The sequence below is a fragment of the Barbatula barbatula genome (assembly GCF_947034865.1).
Source record: "Barbatula barbatula genome assembly, chromosome: 14".
NCBI classification, from domain to species: Eukaryota; Metazoa; Chordata; class Actinopteri; order Cypriniformes; family Nemacheilidae; genus Barbatula; species Barbatula barbatula.
The window spans coordinates 14,221,241-14,240,649 of record NC_136777.1 but is presented as its reverse complement, the minus strand read 5'-3'; the positions used below and the strand labels follow the sequence as shown (position 1 = coordinate 14,240,649).

The 19,409-nt window shown below is 39.7% G+C and overlaps 1 protein-coding gene across 1 annotated transcript; it reads right to left on the bottom strand.

Annotated features, from left to right (window-relative positions):
• Positions 1-106: 106 nt before the first annotated feature.
• Positions 107-18,565, bottom strand: pdzd7a (PDZ domain containing 7a). Its single transcript, XM_079472345.1, has 15 exons — positions 17,289-18,565; positions 16,963-17,100; positions 16,642-16,816; positions 15,212-15,388; positions 14,647-14,794; positions 13,244-13,304; positions 12,031-12,546; positions 9,765-9,971; positions 8,577-8,752; positions 7,905-7,996; positions 7,698-7,789; positions 6,918-6,989; positions 5,102-5,674; positions 4,312-4,412; positions 107-1,048 (listed from the first exon to the last, which is right to left on the bottom strand). The coding sequence occupies exons 1-15, from the start codon at positions 17,470-17,472 to the stop codon at positions 899-901; spliced, it is 2,862 nt and encodes a 953-aa protein (XP_079328471.1). The 5' UTR covers positions 17,473-18,565; the 3' UTR covers positions 107-898.
• Between the last annotated feature and the right edge of the window lie 844 nt (positions 18,566-19,409).

The window sequence follows — 19,409 nt, the reverse complement described above, 5'->3', positions numbered from 1 at the left end:
CAATGTTATTGACACTGATATTGTGAAACTTAGTAAGGTATTTCATCAATAATTGTGGCTTATTCGAGGTCATATTTGCAGTCCTACACCGTAAAAACTGGATACTGAGCATTTAACCTTTTTATTTAGAATCACACAATGTTTTTTGTAATAAAATGACTTGCAAAAAGTGCAGAGCAAATGCTTTGTACATGCTTTCCTATGTGCTTACCGTCTCAGAAAAAAATCAGTATATAACACTGATGCTACAACCATCACCAAATTTCACAAATATCAATTGCACCATCCATCCATGCAGAATTAAGGCACAGTTACAAGTTGAATGCAAACATGTTGCCAAAAAACCGAGAACAGGAGTCTTCAGTGAGCGCCTCCATTTTTTGATAATCCCCTAGACATTAACTAAACCAAACCAAAAAAATAAAAGACCTAATCTGGATCTAAATCCATAACATGGCTTTGTTTAATCTCTTGGAGGCATGAATGTGGAGAGGCCTCATGTGTAACTGTTGCCTGGATGGAAAGTGTTATGACTTTGATAATCAGCATGTCATGCCAGCGTCTTATCTCACCGGGGCTGAACGCTGAACCCAAAATAGAAACCCACAATTCACTCATCATGTCAACACTGGCTTTTGTGCCTTAAATGGTGCAAAAGTAATGCCGGTTTTCTCAGATTTCCTGTAAACAGAAAATGAAGGAATAGATTTAGCTAAGAAAGGAAAAACATATGTGCCTGGGAATGGACGCTGTGGAAGCCCATTTTTTGTAGTTGCTCAGGAGTCTGCCTCTCACCCCACTGGACATGATGGCATGACTTCACTATCAAACCGGCCATGTGCCCGTTTTCATACCCCAGAGCATTTGCGCAAAAAAAACAAGTCTGGTTGCTTTCAGGTCATTCCCTCGAGTTCTTGGGAAATTTGATGATGAACTCCATAGGGTCTTTGGCCTTGTTGCTAAATGCCCTCCGAATGGCATCCACAGCGTGCTGATGCGTGACACCTTGGAGGCTCTCTCCATCTACTGACACTAGCTCGAATCCAGCCTGCACACACATACAAAGAGAGAGAGATTTCTAGAAAAGTTAATGTATAGTATTGGTCATTAACGCAGATGTTTTTCCAAACGCATCCCTGTATATTTCTGGCAAAGCGCTCAGGGCTGTGTAATGTGTGAATGGCAGGAAGCTGCAAGTACAGGATGCCAGTCATTTCCTTTGTTCCCTGTCTTTAATACCTGCTGATCTCATTCATTCTGCCTCATCCATGGAGTGTTTGTGTGTGTGTCGGAGAGTAATAGAGAGCTCTGCCAGTGGATGACATCAGCTTATTACGACTTCAGAAATACATGTTTTTTCTCTCTGATTGTAACCTCTGGCAAACCTGAAGCACACGTGTGGAGGACGTGAAAGTCCTCAAAAACATGGGATATATCAAACATCTCACCTTATTTAAACAAATCGCTAACCCCATGACAAATAAGCAAGAGCAAATGCTAAATGCATAAATTGAATGTAAACAACTGTCATCAGTATGAACATCTGTACGTAGACTCTTTTGGAATGATTTCTTTCCTGCCAGGAAATAGTCAAAGTGCCTCTGAGCTCACAAACACACAAGTTCTTCCTCTGTCGCGATCTCCCACCAGGATGCACCTGTCTAGTAAAGTCACTACACCCATCCTTAGAGGTCAGGGTCTGCTTTCAAGCTCTCCTCTGCTTTATTGGTCCATCATAACACAGTTATGAGCGTTAGGACAAAGGGCGATTGATGCTATGATATAATTTTTGCCACTAAAGCTTGACAGCACTTGTTCCCATTCATTCAAAAGGATATAACGTCGGTAAAATAAATGGAGTTCAAAATCTGTGTATGACTCTCTGGATTTGTATGTTGTTTCCATACAATGGAAGTAAACGGGGGGTCAAAGTTGTTTGGTTACCAATATTATATATCTATTAAATATCTTTTGTGTTCTGCAGGGGAGGGTCTAACAGGTTTCTGATGACATGCGGCTGAATAAACGATGAAAGAAATGGAACTATCCCTTTAAGACAGGGGTTCTCAAAGTGGGGTCTGCGAAATGTGTCCAGGGGGTCCGCGAAATTATTTCCGCAGTGCGGAAAATGCAAACGGAACCGAATGATTTCTTGCAGCTGTTTCTCTTACTCCATACTCTTGAAACACGCAAAAACATTTGTTACATTATTGACTTACTAATAAATAAGTAATAAATCGTACATCTGTCTTTTGTATTTAAAATCGTCAGTTTCTTGTTGTATATCCATGGAGAAGAGTGAATCCTCGTAGGCCAATATCAAATAGACCTAAGCTAATATGGCTAAAAGTCACTAAGACAGGATGAAGATTTAAACCAATAGGAAACCATTAAGAACACCCTGTCCTAGCAACCACTTAGCGACAGCAAGAAACAGCCATAACACCATAGAACTATCTACCCTAGCAACACCACAGCAACCAACCAATGTAATAAAGTTTTAGAAATCACCCAAAAACACTTCACGTCCCTCTTCAGTGTGCCATCAAATAAGAGCGGAAAGATGAAACCTTGTTCAAAAAGTTCAAATCAAACTTAATCTATTTTATGTTAAATAATCTATAATTAAACCCAAACCGTGATTATTCATAAGCCGAACAACGGAGAGAAGTAGGGCAGCGAGTCGAGAGCAAATAATGAAGTGCTGGCTGAAGAAGGAAGATGGAAAGATTAATGAGGCCTCAGACAATCAACATCAAAAAGAGGGAGCTTGACTCATTTCTACACGCAAACCCAAACGCATACACAACACCTGACCTCATTCTGCCATGTGTGACTGCAGTCGATGTGTGATAGGAACCCGACCTCCACGCTGCTGAAGCGTGCATTCTGTTTAGATAATGCAGTTATCAGTTAGACAACAGGTAGAGGAAGTATATGTCAACAGGACACACAACATACTTTCCTACACAGTTCAGCAGGGCACAGTGAAGATAGCCGAACTTGCGGTGTGACAAATCGTCACATTTGTTGAAGGGAATGTGAAATAATCAGTCTTTGTTGTAAATGGAAATACCCACAAGTCCACACTCAGTCTTGCACCTGTGAATGGTCTTGTCAACTGAAGGGTTCTGACACCTGATCTCTTGAGTTTGGCAACACAAGCCTCTCGGAGCAGGGCAGGGAAACGCCGTCACCTGATAGGCTGTGATCGATAGCGATACGTGTTCTCTGGAAGTACACATTCGTACGCACATACGTAGGATCTTTAACCTTGTATGTGGGGTCACAGAGGTGCTGTTGACAGTGCAAGGTATTCAAGTCAACTGCTCTAGGCTATATTCTGCCTCAGATACAGGGCCGGATGTTTTGGCCCACATGTTGGGACAGACGGTCAGATGGTATGTAAGTGGCACAAGACCTGCATATGCATATCTTGTGTTTTGAATGCTAGTGACCCAACAAGCATAAGCCATACTAAGCTCGCATGAAACTTTTTAGCTTGGTTTATATTCCATGCATCTGCACAAGCACATGGGTGCATGTAGTAAAATATGACATTACCGTAGAACGGGTGGTCAAGCGTGATGAATGTGCACGACATCATTAGCACATGCCATTTTTTAAAGTGTGCACACGGCAGCATATCCGAAAATAAAGAAGTTCAAGGTATGAACAGGCGTCTCTTTGACCCATATATGTAAAACAAAACTTTAAAAATAAATTATGTAAAGTTGAATGGTTAAAATATGAAAGTACCTAGAATTAAAAATAACTATTTGTTCTGTGCATGCTGTTGGCCGAGGTAAAAAACGTAAACGATGTTTTTTGGTACAAAGATAGTCAAATGAAAAATGTCTAGTGAAGAAATATGAGAAGAGATAGCTGTTACATTTTATACAGTATCTATGTGTTTACATGTGGCTGTAAAAATATTCAGTCGACTCAGAACAATATATTTGCAGAACTAGCCTGGTCAACGTAATTCCTAAAATGAGTTGCAGCCTAGAAAAATGCCTTTGCGCTCATCCAATAAAACTGAATGGCAGTTATGCCCAAAACAAACAAAAAATCAACAGCATCAACTACAGCCAAGGTCACCTGCCAAATACATTAGCCCATCAAGCCACCTATAAATATGAATATGCATACAGTACAAAGTTACTGATTTAGCCAAATGATGTAACTCTGTGGCAAACGTTACCAAATGAAGCCGATGGTTTCATAAGAGTCTGTGCTATACTGTATATGTCTTTGCAGTAGGCTATACTGAAATCTGAGTAACTGTGTTGTATGAGGGAGATCCTTTACCTTCAGAACATCACTTGTGGAGGCCGCTCCTCCTGGAAAGATCTTCTCTATCTTCACCATTGGCTGCACCTTTGACTCTATCCCACCTGAGATGCTTATGCCTGCACAAAGAGAATGTCAGTGATGGCATAGGTTCAATACGTCCAAAGATCATTCCTGTATTTCTCAAGATTTTTTTATTTGATGGATGATTTTTGATCATGATTTTTGATTTTGTCTTTAATTAATACTGGATTAAGAAACAGTTAAGAAACTGGATTCAGTCAAGAATTAATGAATTGTAGACGTCTCGGTTTGTTGCTAGTTTGGGCAAATCACTGCCACCTGCTGGTGAGGGAGAAAAGGCAACATATTTACTTCAGTTAGTCAAGGGGATAGTTCACCCCAAAATGAAAATTGCCCCATTATTTACTCATGGACAAAATATTAAGCATTTTCAATCACAAGAGAGTATGGGTTACTTTGCGCTGTTGAAGAAAACAATAGAACCCCGCCCTAAACAACCCAAAATGTAACAGATTTAATGGTTATAATGGGAATTGTATTGGTTTTAATGAAAACTAGTGTCTATACTGGTATGTGATGGATTCTATTGGGGGGGATCATGCAAATGAGAACCAATATAACGTCATTACATCCTTTTGGAAAAATCCCCAAAACACACTACAAAAATAAAAATAAAAATTCAGCAGGGTCATGATGGATGCCTTGATAAGACCATTCACCTTCTATCAGTTATCTTTTTCATATTAATTCTGTCATCTGTGAATTAATTCTTTATGTAACTCACCCAAGGACTGTTTGGTCTTGGAGATAGAAACCGTGGTAAGTTCATACTCCTGTTTTGAAAATTGTTCTTTGCTGTTTGAGTGTCCATTCACAGGTCCTCTCATGTCCTGATCTGAGCTGGGCCCAAACACCTCGGTGAGCGGTGTTCTGCTCCGTCTTTGTGCGCTCATAACGGTGTGCTTCACCGCTTTTCCATTCTGGGTTTTAATTCTATGCCCATTCCTATAAGGAGACCTTCCACGCTCTGGAACAGAATCACCCCCGCTGGATAAAGACTCATGGCATGATGTCTGGGGGAAGACATTGTCTCTTTGAGGGGAACGTCCATGTCGCTCTGAGCTGTGAGGGAAATCTGACTGTGGCCAGTTAGGCCGAGCGGGGCTCGGAGAACGATGGTGGACTGAGTCTGAGATGTAAGTATCCACAGGTATATCCAGGAGAGGTGTGAAAGCTCGGGGAGGAGGGAGACGTCCGGTCGGTAAACCTGCTAAGCGCAGACGCTCCAGATCTTGTAAGAGTTGACGCTCTTTGTGCAGGTCCTGCACTGGCTGCAACTGAAATCCGCCCCTGTAGTCTGTAACGGGATGCATTAAAACTCAGAATAATGTCTCTCTCAACACATTTACCAGTTGCAAAAATTACAATTGCTTAAAAATATATGTATAATATCCATGGTTAACTTATAACATGATTTCTGGACACATTAGAACATATGCATAGTTACACGCTTCTTATAAATACAATGGAATATGACTATGGTAATAATTCTGTACTATGGTAGGTATAAAAGCACCATGTCATTACCATCACAGTCCTTTTTTGGATAGTTCTGAATGCTTTACATTCATACACGACGCTCAAAATGCTGAACTCATTTACATCTGTTTAAATCAGTGCAGATGTTACAAAACCTCCCTCTCTCTCTCACGAACACACTTTCCCTTTCATCCAGACATTTGAGCCACAATCGCACATTCATATCCATTGAGTAAGCTACGGTGTGGTGTTGCGTACACGCACAATCTCGCTCAGATTTCAGGGGCCTGGAGAGCAAGGGGTTTTGTGTTACTCTTCTGTAGACGGTACAAAGGAGTTGCGTTAAGCCTCAGACCTGCGTGGGTCGCGTGCTTGAAGCTTAAACAATGCAAGGCACCTTTCTTGCATTTCAGAAACCACTTCCATTCAAAAGTCACAAACACATGCAGCCATTGGGCGAACGCTGTGGACCATGACGGCAGACACTGTTCGCTCCGAGGTCAGATGTCATTAGGTCATATGCAGTGTCGGCAGCAGAAGGAAACAGACCGGGCAGTGTTGACTCCTAAATGAAATTCTGTCAGTGATGTGTCTTTGGCATCCTGCAAATGATGCGCGTATATCTCAAATGGCATCAAACAATGATCAAAGCTCATTTTAACAGTAACCCAGATTGTGTGTGTGTGTGCAACATGAAAAATCTACTTGTAAGGATGTTTAGGAAGGTGAACAATTTTATAATTTGTCCAAACTTTGAATTTGATTATGTCTTAAATATCAGTATTCCAGTATAAAATCAATAGTAGATTATGAGATGTTCTCACTAATATAGAGGAAAATGTGGTTTGCGTGTGTGTATGGAAGGGGCTGTGCAGATTAAATGTGTACGTGTGTGTGTGTTTATCTCCGTCAGACATTCACTTTAGGTTGTGAAATATGTTGCGGGGGAGTCTAAACCTCTGGTTATGTAACATCCTACAGAGATCCGAGTGAGGACACGGCACAGCACTGAAAACAGAGAGAAGATAGATGTGCACAAGCTCACAGTGGGGGGATGTTACCTGGGATGGGTGTTATTAAATGACGACGGGGTGCTCCACCATGCCGTGGAGAACGCAGGACAGGAGATCTCACTGAAAAGAAACACAAACACTAAGTAAACAGCATCACACTGCAAGGATTTTCCAGGATCTGTATTTGAGACACTACACATTTTTTGTAACATAGAAGTTTGAAGCGAGGCCATAGAAGAACTGTTTTTGACTGTATAGTTCCATTAAGAACCTTTCACACTTCATGGTTCTATGCGGAACAAAAAAAAATCCTCTATGGCATCGCTGAAAATTACATTTTATTTTTGAGAGTGTACAAATCTGATTCTGAAATGTGTATATGGGAACAACGTATATTTATACATGCACCTGATAATAGCAATGATGAAATATATAGTTTTTTCCAGAGTATATTGATATTAAGTTAAAGATGTTATGAAAGAGAAAAGAACATTAGGACCAATTGGTTCTTCATCAGGAGGATTCAGTCTGTCATCATTTACTCACCCTCTTGTCATTTCAAACCTTTATGACATTCTTTCTTCCACAAAACACAAAAGAAGATAGTTTGAAGAAAGCTGGTAACCGAACAGCACTGGAACCTATTCACTTCTACTCAACGGACACAAAACCAATGCAAGTAAATGGGACCAGTTAACAAAATTCTTCAAAATATCTTCTTTTGTGTTCTGCAGAAGGAAGAAGGTCATACAGGTTCAAAGTGACAAGAGGGTGAGTAATTGATGACAGACCTTATATTTTTGGGTGAAAAATTGAGTTTTCTCTTACCAGAACGACTTTTTAGTATGTCATAGGCTTCAAGCTCAAAAGGTAAAACCATACTGTCAAAACGTTCCAGTTCTGTGGGAGGGATGATCATTCTAGTTGAAACAAAGTTAAAAACAGATGTTGGATACAGACATATTTGAATGTAAAGAATGAATGCATTCAGAAGGCGTATGAATGAAATATTATAGGGGATTTTGTGTTACTCACCTGATATCTCTCAGCAGCAAAAGCTTCTCGGGCTTGTCCAAGATGGCCAGCAGGGGGCGCACCAAATCCTCGACCACACGCTCCGACAGAAACTAAATAACAGAAAGTGAAAGATGCCCTAGTTATATTTCTTTTAACCTCAGCATTAGCATTTGCTTGTATTTCATAAAGTTCTCAGAACAATAAGTGTGACTGCTGAGTTCAGAGGATCCTGAACGCTTGATCTTAATGGTAAATGACAAGTAAAATCCGTCTTTTGTGAGTGTGTTCTGCAGGCGCACCGATTCACTTCAAATAAAAGGCTTGAAAGACTTCTGATACAACCAAGAGTTCACATGCAAAACCTTTTAAATCCATCCGATGACTTTTTTAGTTTAAATGAGCATTTTTCAACAGGCTCCTACATTTACTTTCAGCAATAACAGATATATTATACCTGGCAAAGTTTGGTATTTAGCCCGTTGTGACGCAAAATTGTTTTAGTAACAGTACAGTTTACTATGTGTGAGGAGCATTTTTCTCATTTTTGACGAAGGTGGCTTTTAGAGGATTTTATATCCTGAACTCTTCATGTATTTCAGAACCCTTATTCACCCACACCATTCAATCTCATAACACTTAAGATACATTTTTCTGAAGTCATAAATGAGTTATTTTTCCACACTGACTCACTCTTTTACAGTGTCTCATGACAGCGGCCACCTCATCCTCATTGAGCAGTTTGTGAGCCATGTCCTCCATCATGCTCATTGTTTCTGGGCTGGGCATAGGGCTGTGTGCCTTCATACCAGCTCGGGTCTCTCTGGGAGAGCTCAACAGGCTGATTTTGGGTCGACCGCGCTCTTTACCTGTGAACACGACAGCTAGAGTCAGGAGTCTCAGGACAGAAATCTGAATAAGAGTAAAGACGAAAGCAATTCTTATGCAATAAGAGACATAATAAAAGCAATAATACTGGATGAACCTTGCAGAGAAGCCACTATTATATTATTCCATATTCAATATGCTATGTATTCTAAACTAAGTACTAAGAAAAATGATATCTGTCGCTTTGGTTTAAACTAAATGTTGTCATTCGCTGCAAAACCCATGACAATGATTTTAAATTCCACCATAAGGAATTTTGTTATTGCAATTAAACTTACATTTCACTCATAAAATGACAAGAAAAAGAAATAGCTGTCAAAGAAAACTTAATACAGACATAATACTTAAAAACACAAAATACAGTGCACTACATTTTTAGAAAACATAATTCATACAAATCGTATGTACAGGTTTTTGTGGCGATTAGCTGTGAATTTGTGTTTTCCATTAAAAACTATTCTGCTTGGTCTTGAAAGACCTGTCTAGGTGGATCCTTGAATAACAATTTTGGAAACCACTGCAATAAGCTTTTATATGTTTACATAATTTATAACCTTTCTGGTGCCATCAAATAATCAACATAAAACGTTACACCATATCTTGTTGACAATATACTCTCACGTCACAAAATACCAGCCGAGAAGCTGTAACTAACTCAAAGTTTTGTAATCTTTTCAAAGTTTTGGAGGCCTATTGAAGTGCATGTGTCTCTGTGTGTTGCTTCAGCAGGCAGCAATGCAATTCATCATTGACTGATTAAAACCTCAGGGGCCGGATTCAAGGCCACTCGAAGGGAATTACTGCATAACACTACAGATACAGAAAAGCTGCTTTCTCTCGTTTAGCCTCCTTAAAAACTCATTATGCCACTCGCTGGCTTTTCAAATGAAAATCTCCTGCTTCATCTGCATATACTCTTTATATGAATACTCTCTATTCATATATTGAACAGAGCATGGCTCTGATGTTGAACTGTAGGTGGACTCAACTCACCCGTTTTATTATCTAGATGTTTTGGGGATTTGGACCTACCTCTTTGTCCGTCCACTGTCCCAGTGATCTTCCTGTCCCTTGAGGAAGATCGGTCCCTCCTGCGACCACTTTTAAACAGCAGACTGACAAAGGTTTTAGAGCGCTGCAGGGTGCTTCCCTCAACTTCCACTTTATCCTTCTGACGTTTCTTTTTCTTCTGTTTGTCCTCTGATCAACATTCAAACAGATACATGTCAAGTAATCACATTAAGGCTGAGAAGTTTAAGTTGTTATGTTTAACTGGATCCATGATGAATAAATGACTAGTCATAAGGATAAATGCAAGCAAATGGGTGGAATGCACAACACAAACATTGCAGATTGGAAAGTTAAAGGTCCTGTGTGTAATTTTTGCGACATCTAGTGGTGAGGTTGTGTGAATTGCAACCAACGACTCACTCCACCCCTCCCTTTCAAAGCACTAGGGTGGCTGACACAGGACTAAGATGTCATCACGTTTTTGCTTCTTTGCCGAAGGAGATCATGTATTTACGAAACGTGTTCTGTAGAGCAGTTTGTCAGTTTAGGGCTGCTGTAGAAACAACATGGCGAGTTCTATGTTAGGGGACCCGCGGTGTATTTAGATAGAAACAGATCATTCTAAGGTAGTAAAAACATAACGCTTCATAATGTAAGGTCTTTATACACCTCTGAACACATAGTTATGTATATTATATTGCATTTCTGTCAATAGACGCACTGGTCCTTTAAAATCACAATTGCTACAATTCACAAATAATATAAAACAATTGTGTTTAAGCAGCTTGTGAATATCTTGTAAAGTCGAAATTTTTATTATAAAGATGTTACAACACCGAGGAAGACTTGGAATTTTATAGAAACGAGTACAATAATAGCAACATAAAACAAAAGGCTGTTATGATTGAATATATTTGACAAAGGCCACTTGTCTTTACAAACACTCTGGTCATCATTCTTTACGGTGTGAGGAGGAGCTTGTTTCGTTCTGGCAGATGAAACAAGATGATGTACACTTTGCTCTGTGGATTTTGAGGATACATTTCTCATAGCGTCAGATTCTTTACTCTGAACTGTTCATCTTTCCCAGGGTGATTCCATGCAGTAATACTGATGTATTATGCATTTCACAGAGGTCATTTAAATGCAGAGATACGATAGCAGTGCAACCCTACAGTAGATATTTGACAAACAGACAGCAATATGACTCCAGGGCAGCTCTATTGGTTAGTTCTTGGTTTTCGACAACACATTTTCTATTCTGAGATGAGATTTCACAGCATGCTGTACTGTGTTTCAAATGACCTCCTCGCTAATATGGTCGTGACCTTGTGCACTTCACATAGATCGGAGATACATGTTCCATACATGTGATACAAACAGCAGTTTGTTGTGTACATCTTTCCTCATTTTGATTTAGAGCTGAAGTCAGAAATTAGTGTATATCTGTTTAAGGTTTTTTATGTTAAAATGTCCAGTTCAAAACTTATATGAAGAGACCACTTTAAGTAGACCAGGTTAATTTCATTGAAAAGTATAAACATGTCGGCTCTTTGGTACTATCAGGAAAAAAAGGAGGCTCTTTGATATTTCACAGTCATGCTTTAATCTTGAAGTATCAACTTTGTCTCCAATGTTTCCCCTAAAATAAATAAAACAATGGGCATAGTGTTGACTACAGACTATAAAATGAATGTGATCTTTTTTATTTAAAAAAGAAAATTATTTTTGAAAAAAAAATTCTGCTTATTGGTGTCTTAAAGAAACAAAAAAGCACACCTAAGAAACTCATTGATATTTGTATCCTATTGGCTTGGCTCAACCAATGGATCCAATTTTTTATTTTCATATTCTTTAAGGTTCTGTGTGGAGATTTTAGCAGCATCTAGAGGTGAGGTTGCGAATTGCAACCAACGGCTCACTCCACCCCTTCCTTCCGGAGCACTACGGTGGCTGACACGGGACTGAGATGTCGTCAAGTTTTCACATTTTTGCTGAAGGAGATAATGTATTCATGAAACGCACACTGTAGAGCAGTTTGTCTATTTAGGGCTACGGAAGAAACAAGATGGCAAATTCCATGAAGGGGACCCGCGGTGTATCTAGATAGAAATAGTTCATTCTAAAATAATAACAACATAATGCTTCATCATGTAACATCTTTCTACACCTCCAAAGACGTAGTTATGTACTGTATATTATATTAAATTTTTTGTCAATAGATACTTCTTAATCTTCCACACTGCACCTTTAAGTCTCTCTGGTGATGTGAGTGATGCAGACTTCGGCGATCTTACCGTACCTGATATAGTGATGTGGCTCTGGGATCTGCGAATGGGTTTACGAGGTTTGCTCAGGGCAATAAGGACTGCAGTTTTTGGCGAGTCTAGAGTCTCCTTATCCCCAGCAGAGAAGGTCCTTGTATGAGAATGGGTATGCCCACTCCGGATCACAGTATCTTTCAACAGAACAGTTTCGCCCACTGTTCGACTGGTCTCTGTGGTTATGACCCTACTAGCTCTTACGGATGCTTCCAACTCCTGTGGATCGGTCTGCATTGCAGTTTCTGTCCGTTCAGAGCTTGGCTGCCGTGAGCGGTCCTCTGTGGAAATACAGACGTCCACCATATCCGAGCCAAATACAGGGGGGAACATGACCTGCGAGAGGCCGCTGAGGGAGCTGACTGGCGTTCCGGAAGACAGAGAAGAAGTGGAGGAATAGGAGTCCGATCCCTGAGAGGAGGAGGGCTGACCCCCATTAGCCACTGACAAATAGAAAAGAGACTTTTAATGCAAATTTTATTTAATAGAGCAAAGAGAATACTCCAAGCACATCAGTGGAGGTCTGTCTTTTACGTCATTGTGCATGTGATTATACAGAAGAGGCTACAGACAAGGTGATGTATTTCCTATTAAAACCAACAGTTGGGTGCGATATACTGATTATAAAAAAGGCACAACCGATAAACTACCTGTATTCTCATTGAAAAATTCATCAGTCTTTTTTCCTTTCATTGGGATATCAAGAAATGTCTCAATATACATAAACATCAGATGAACACATGCTGGCATTAACAGTCTCAAATATAAAGCAGAATTACAAAAGTTCTCTATTTTATATCCATCCTGCCACCTAAATACCCCAGAATAACCCTGGCAAACATGTACATTTTGAACATTACGTTCTAATCCCTTTCGGACACAACCATATTAAATGGAAAGCATAGAATTTAAGAGCTATGAAATAATCAGGCTTGACATGGGGCCAGTCTGCTCTCAGCTTTAATCTGCTCAGGGACTGTGCCAACACACCATCAATTTAATGATGGATATTGTGTTTCTAACATAGACGTTCTGAACACATAAGTATGCCATCAAGAGCATTCAACCTCTTTTTTAACATGCAAAGCATCATTTACAAATTTGATGTCTTAATCTGGGAAGTTTACAGGTTTTACATACATTTATTAAGCCAGCTGTACTCTGCCACCATCTCCTTATATGCAGGGTATCTTCCAGCCTCCTAGATCAGAATATTAAACACACATTACACACAGAAAGAAAATAACTACAAAAGAACAAATATGCTCTTTTTGATTGCAGAGTAAACTGTTTCAATTACTTATGATAGCATTGTACAACAAGCCGGTCACTGTCACAAGGCCGAAGAGAATTTGACCTTGTTGTATTTGTCAGGTTAAGCATTTCTGAAAGATGCCCCAAGTGTTTTCTCATGAGATCACACAGCGCTAAAAACATGAGTCTATTATTAAACAAAACTGGAACATTATTAATATGATGTTTGGTGGCAGCCTCGTGTATCTTTTAGTAACATAAGATATGATGGAGAACAGTTGTTTTACACTTCATTTAAACAGACTGTTGTACAGTGGAAAGAAAATGCTCCATCAAGTGTAGTAACTTGCTTGGTTTACAATATATTCCTCTTCATTTATCCCACTGTCACGTATCACCAGCAGGGCCCTTGGATCCTAAAAGGAAACTGAACTAACACACTTGCCTTTACAACATGACATCAATAGCAATGACAGCAGGCATTTAGCACCTTTACACACGTATGGCACAACTAGAGGTTTAATTCAAAGCCATACTGTGGGGCAATGAGAAAAGGCCATAAAATGAGGCTTTCTGCTGATTATAACCTGATCTCCAAAGCCTGGTGAATAATGCACATCCCCTGGCTGTTTTTCACAGGTGGAACTTGAGCTCTGCCTGAGTAAAGCGAGCAACTAGGAATGTGATGGCTAAATACCAGCTGTCTGCTTCTCTATGCTTTCTCACTCCCTGACGCAACAAGAGGCTGCACTTTTTAACATGATGGGCAGGTCATTCATATGCCATAGCACTTTGGAAATCATTTGTTTTGCTCTTCTCGTTCTCATTGGAGACCTAATGTAAGCCCACTTAAAATATTCTCATTTGTTTAAATATTATCACCATTCTTTTTCAGGTATTTATATTAGGGCTTGATGTTTCTCAGCATTCAATAACAGTGTGGAAAGGTCTTGATCTGTCATTTATTCCAACACCTGACTGAGTTTTACACAGGCAAGCATGAAGAAAACAATATTCTCCGAATTATGACATACTTTAGGAAACCTAAAGAAGTGTCAGGTAAGTATAAACATTGCTTCACAATTGAGCAAAAATTTCTGCATTCTCTAAATGTAATCTCATGGTGTAGGAGAAATACATATTCGTGCATACACTTTAAAATCTTACAAAGGTATTCTAGTGATCTATTCTATTTTCTTACAATTCGGTTAAAATGATTCTGTTGACACTAAAACCATATACAGGTAACTTAAACATTATTTTCTAGCTTTAGTCAAAGGTATTCTCACCTTGATAGTCAACATCACATGAGTGTGACTCTTTAGTACTTCTACTGCATTGCTGTGTGTGATGTCCTCAAAACCCACACCATTGGCTGCCAGAATCTGATCCCCCATTTTAATTCCATTTTGCTCTGCCAGGCCGCCAGGGTCCAGCCTTGACACAAAATCAAGTAAATGATATAGTGATCTCAAATTGATTATTCAATTAATTTGATTATTAGTGTATATTTACAGACATAAATGTTTACATATAAGAAATATGAGTTTTATATATATATAAAACGACTAGTTCCAGTTAAAGCACACTTTCTTAACTTATTGCTTTTGCAAATATTAGCTATACTGTACACATGTACAGCATGTGTGTGCCTTTATATATACATATAAATATACACACTACAAACATGTATAATATAAACAAAAACGTGTTAATCGTGATTAATTGATTTGACGACACTAAAATTACTACAATAATGAAGTTACACAATGTCCCATAACACACAGATGATGGCTGTCAGTAAAAAAATTAAAGCAGTCAGACATGTACATTACAAACAACTGTATCTCTTACTTTGAGACATAAATGCCCAGGCCAAACTCTTTGCCACCACGGATGTTGAAGCCCAGGCAGTAGTCATCTGAGGTTGTGTAAAGGTGCACTATTCTGCGAAGGGCTCCATCTGAACTAGCTTCTGAGGGGGTGCGACCACTCTCTTCCACTACCATCCTTCTGTGAATCAGATCTACCCTGCATGTGGACATAAATACAGAATATGTTTGCAAACAAATAACCAGAAACACAATAACTGCAGTCAATATTTGAATCTGTCATCTTTTTAAGAAGTCCAGTCCCAAATTCATCACATTATCTAAGCCAGTGTTGCTTTTTGGACTGGTTGAGATTCTCAAATAATTAAGTGCCACGTCAACATGTGAATAAATTCTTTCATAATTTAGCCAACCTGATGTCCTTTCAAACCTGTTTGATTTTCTTTCTTCTTCAGAACACATATGAAGATATTTTGAAGAATGTTGGTCACCAAACAACACTGGCCCCCATTGACTTCCATTGTATAGACTCATAACCACTGAAACATTTACACAAAATATCTTCTTTTGTGTTCCACACATAGGTTTTTGATGACATATGGGAAGATGATGACAGAATTTGTATTTTGGGGTGAACAACCCCTTTAAGTTGGGATAAAGGATCACTTTTAAAGGGATCCAAAACAAAGGAAGATATTTGAAATAATGTCAGTAACTGTTACTAAACAGATCTCATCCCCCATTTACTGCCATCGTAGGGAAAATTAATACAATGGGGATGTTAGGTTACTGATATTCTTCCAAATATCCTCCTTTCTGTTCAGCAGAACAAAGAAATGTACACAGTTTTGGAACAACCTGATTCATGAACCTTTTCATTTTTCATAAAATTTTCGGGTAAACTATACCTTTAAGTAAAATGTAGAGTTAAACAACATGCTTTTTTCTGGTCACACAGTACAGTTCGGTATACACTGGCCCCTACTACCATTGGTTAATGAAATGCCTGAAAAGACCACTGATGTAACTCAACCACCACTGTATGCTGAAACAGAAGCTGAAGGAAAAGATAACAAGCGAAGGCCAAGAGTCACAGGGTTTCCACCCTGTAAGTCATGAAGGGGGTGGGGGGCTGCATCACATCACTACGCTCTGCTTATCTTCTCAGTTCAGTTAACCAAATGAAATGCCAACATTCAATACACCTGCCAATAAACCCACAATGTTTAAACTGCCCACCAGAGGAATCTCTAAATGTTAAAAGAGAAACACCTGCTTCTCATCTGACATGAGCTCAAAAGTGGTCTAGAACACATCCAGGTCAGTGTGAGGGTGGGAGGTCAAGTTGGCACAAGTGTAGAAGATAGATCACCAAATGTGTTTAGCCTGAATATTTTCATCTACATATTATGTAGAAAGTCCTATCAAATTCAAAAATGTTTCATCTCTTACCATGTTGTCTTCTCTTTTGAGTAGCGGATGCCAGGCACCTTTCCAACACGTCTCACCACCATCCGCAGACGATTGTTTCCCGTCAGGACCTTCACCGCACTGCTCATTGTGATGCTCTCCAAGCTAATGCCATTCACCTCCACAAGTTTATCTCCAACAGTCAAGCCAGCCAGTTCTGTGCCGTCCAATAAGGAAACACAATTAATAGACGTTTATATCTATCGTTTATACATACATATACAAACAGAAAACAGGTTAGTGTTACAGGTTAGTGTTACAGTCAGTTCTAAACACTTTGAATTGTTATGATGTGAAGAATACCCGCAGAGCTGTTGTCTTCCACCTTACTGACAAAAATCCCAAGGCCGTGTTCAGAGCCTCCACGTACGCTGAAGCCCAGCCTGCCATCCTCACTTTTGTCCACAGTAATTGTGTGGATGTCTTCACAGTCATCCCCACCTACAGTGCCCCGACATCAAACACAAACAGAACGTTTGTCTGAAAACAAATTCTTATGCTGCACACAGCTGCTGTCATAGATTCTGTTGAGGTCCTATTAACTATAAACATTGCAATGTAATTTGCTTTGGGTAAAAGCACCTGTCAAATGCAAACATTTTAAATATAAAGTTTTAAAGAACACCTACCATCAACAGGTGAATTAATGAGGATGACTCTGCCCATAGGGGATGAAGATCTTACTCCCTTCTGACGCTGCTGCTTCTTGTGCAGGTAGCGTGGTAGAGTAGAGGTGCCCGAGGGCCCTGGCTGGGCACTGGGATGAGCCCCATTCGTCATGTCTTTGCGTGCCGTGTGAGACGAATGAGCCATGGAAAAAAAGTGACCTCCCTAACCCTCATCCAGGGCCTGAGGAAGGGAAGGGGAGGTGGAGAGGACAAACTAGAGGGCCGGTCACAAGGATTATAGTCCTAAGGATTAGTTCAACAAAAAGAAACTGCACTGTAATGGTGCTACGGATCCATCATAGTTCATCATAGTGTGTCTCCATAGGGTGTAGTGATCCATAGGACGACATAATCAACCATAAAACAGCTCTTAAGCATATTCCTTTGTTCCGTTAAGCAGACCAAAACAGCAGGATATCCTTACATGCATGATTCACTAAAGATAAGGGAGCCACACAGACGAACAGTAATTGTGACTCATGTTTTTGCATTGAGGCGAAAGTCTGATGGTTTTACAGGTGCATCTGGCCGGAGTTCTTCCTCACGGCGAGGGAAGTTTTGCATGACAGAAGTCCGTCATCGGGTCCTCTCGGGTCTCGGTGTCTCACCTTTACTCACCAGTGATCCAAGACGGCAGGGAAAGATCTGTAAGAACCCAGCCGCGCAATGACTAATTTCCCATGGGAGGTAAAGTGATATCTGCAATTATAGCTTTCTGGAAAGCACTATTTCCACAGCAATGGATACTGAGCTGAGTGAAAAGCTAATATTAAAACACTCCTGTTAGCAAAGAAAGTGACATTTGTGAGCTGATGACATTATTGGTGTCAGAATAAAGAGGAACCTGGCGCACATCATCATCAGCACCTCGGACAGCGCAACAGGTTGCGCAAAGCGCACGTCAACGCTTCACAAGTCAACATAAGCAACTAGGTCAACATTGACAGGTAAAGGTAAATCATTCAACTCAGCGCGAGTTAATATCACAACTATACAAAGATAAAAAAATTATGTCATATAATCTTGCCATCCTCCATGGCTTGAAGTCCGCGAGGCACAGATGCAGTCAGCAATAAATCGGTAGCAAATGTCTTCCACTGCCAATAATACCATTCATATCTTCTTTTAGATATCCCACTTGGTCGCCAAGAAAAACAAAGTTAGATCAAGTTAAATGCCTTTACCTGTCTCCATGTTGTGCTGCATCACCTCACCTGAGACAATGACAATATTAGCCTTCCTCAAACCCGCCTCTCGAGCAAGCTCATTGGATTATGTGGAGCAGCTCAGGATGTCACAGCACAAACTCATCAACTCACAATCGTCACTCATAGCATAAGAGTATATTAACAGTGGTCTTTACAGAATCATTTAAATCTCGTTTGTATGAAGGTAAGACATTATCGACGTTGCATTCTAAAAGCAACGTTTTGCGAGATTTCTACTTCACTCGTGTGTGCTTGAATCGTGTAGCATAGTTAAATAGTTATTACAATAGTCATTGAGAGACCTAATGAAAAAATGTCTTGGTGAGTTTGTTTTAAGGATAAACTGCAACCTCTTTCAGAGCATCGGAAATGGCTTTTAAAGCATTATACTGCCTCATAGTGGCTATTTAAGTGCAATGACTTTCGGTTTATAAGTGCACTGTGTAAACTATTTCCAATTAATCTATTTATTTATCTCTTTATTCGCAACTCCAACATGTATTATTATTGCTTTGGATTGTTATGATACAGTTTTTTTATTTTGTGCATCTCGAACAACCAACGTACCATTCCAGACCATTCCAATTTTTCATTTAATCCGTATGTATTGTGGCTATTCCAGTCCAGTTTCTGTTGAATTTAAAGAAAAGCAAACCTCAGGAGTGACAAAGTCATCCAGCAGCAAAGACTGCAGCGTGACAAGACACATGAAAACGGTGATAAAAATGGTAAGAGCGTGGCACTAGCAATGCCAAGGTCATGGGTTCGATCTCACATATGTGACCCTGGACAACAAAACCAGTTTTATGGGTCAATTATTCGAAATTGAGATTTTTACATCAACAGAAAGCTGAATAGTTAAGCTTTTTATTGA

Bases quoted from the DNA above. Each gene is read 5' to 3' on its own strand.
- pdzd7a (XM_079472345.1), bottom strand. From the start codon at position 17,472: ATGGCTCATTCGTCTCACACGGCACGCAAAGACATGACGAATGGGGCT. The intron at 7,997-8,576 runs GTGAGTCAGTGT...TCTGTTATTTAG, and splicing joins TCATGAGACACTGTAAAAGA to TTTCTGTCGGAGCGTGTGGT. The intron at 6,990-7,697 runs GTAAGAGAAAAC...GTTTCTTTTCAG, and splicing joins CATACTAAAAAGTCGTTCTG to TGAGATCTCCTGTCCTGCGT.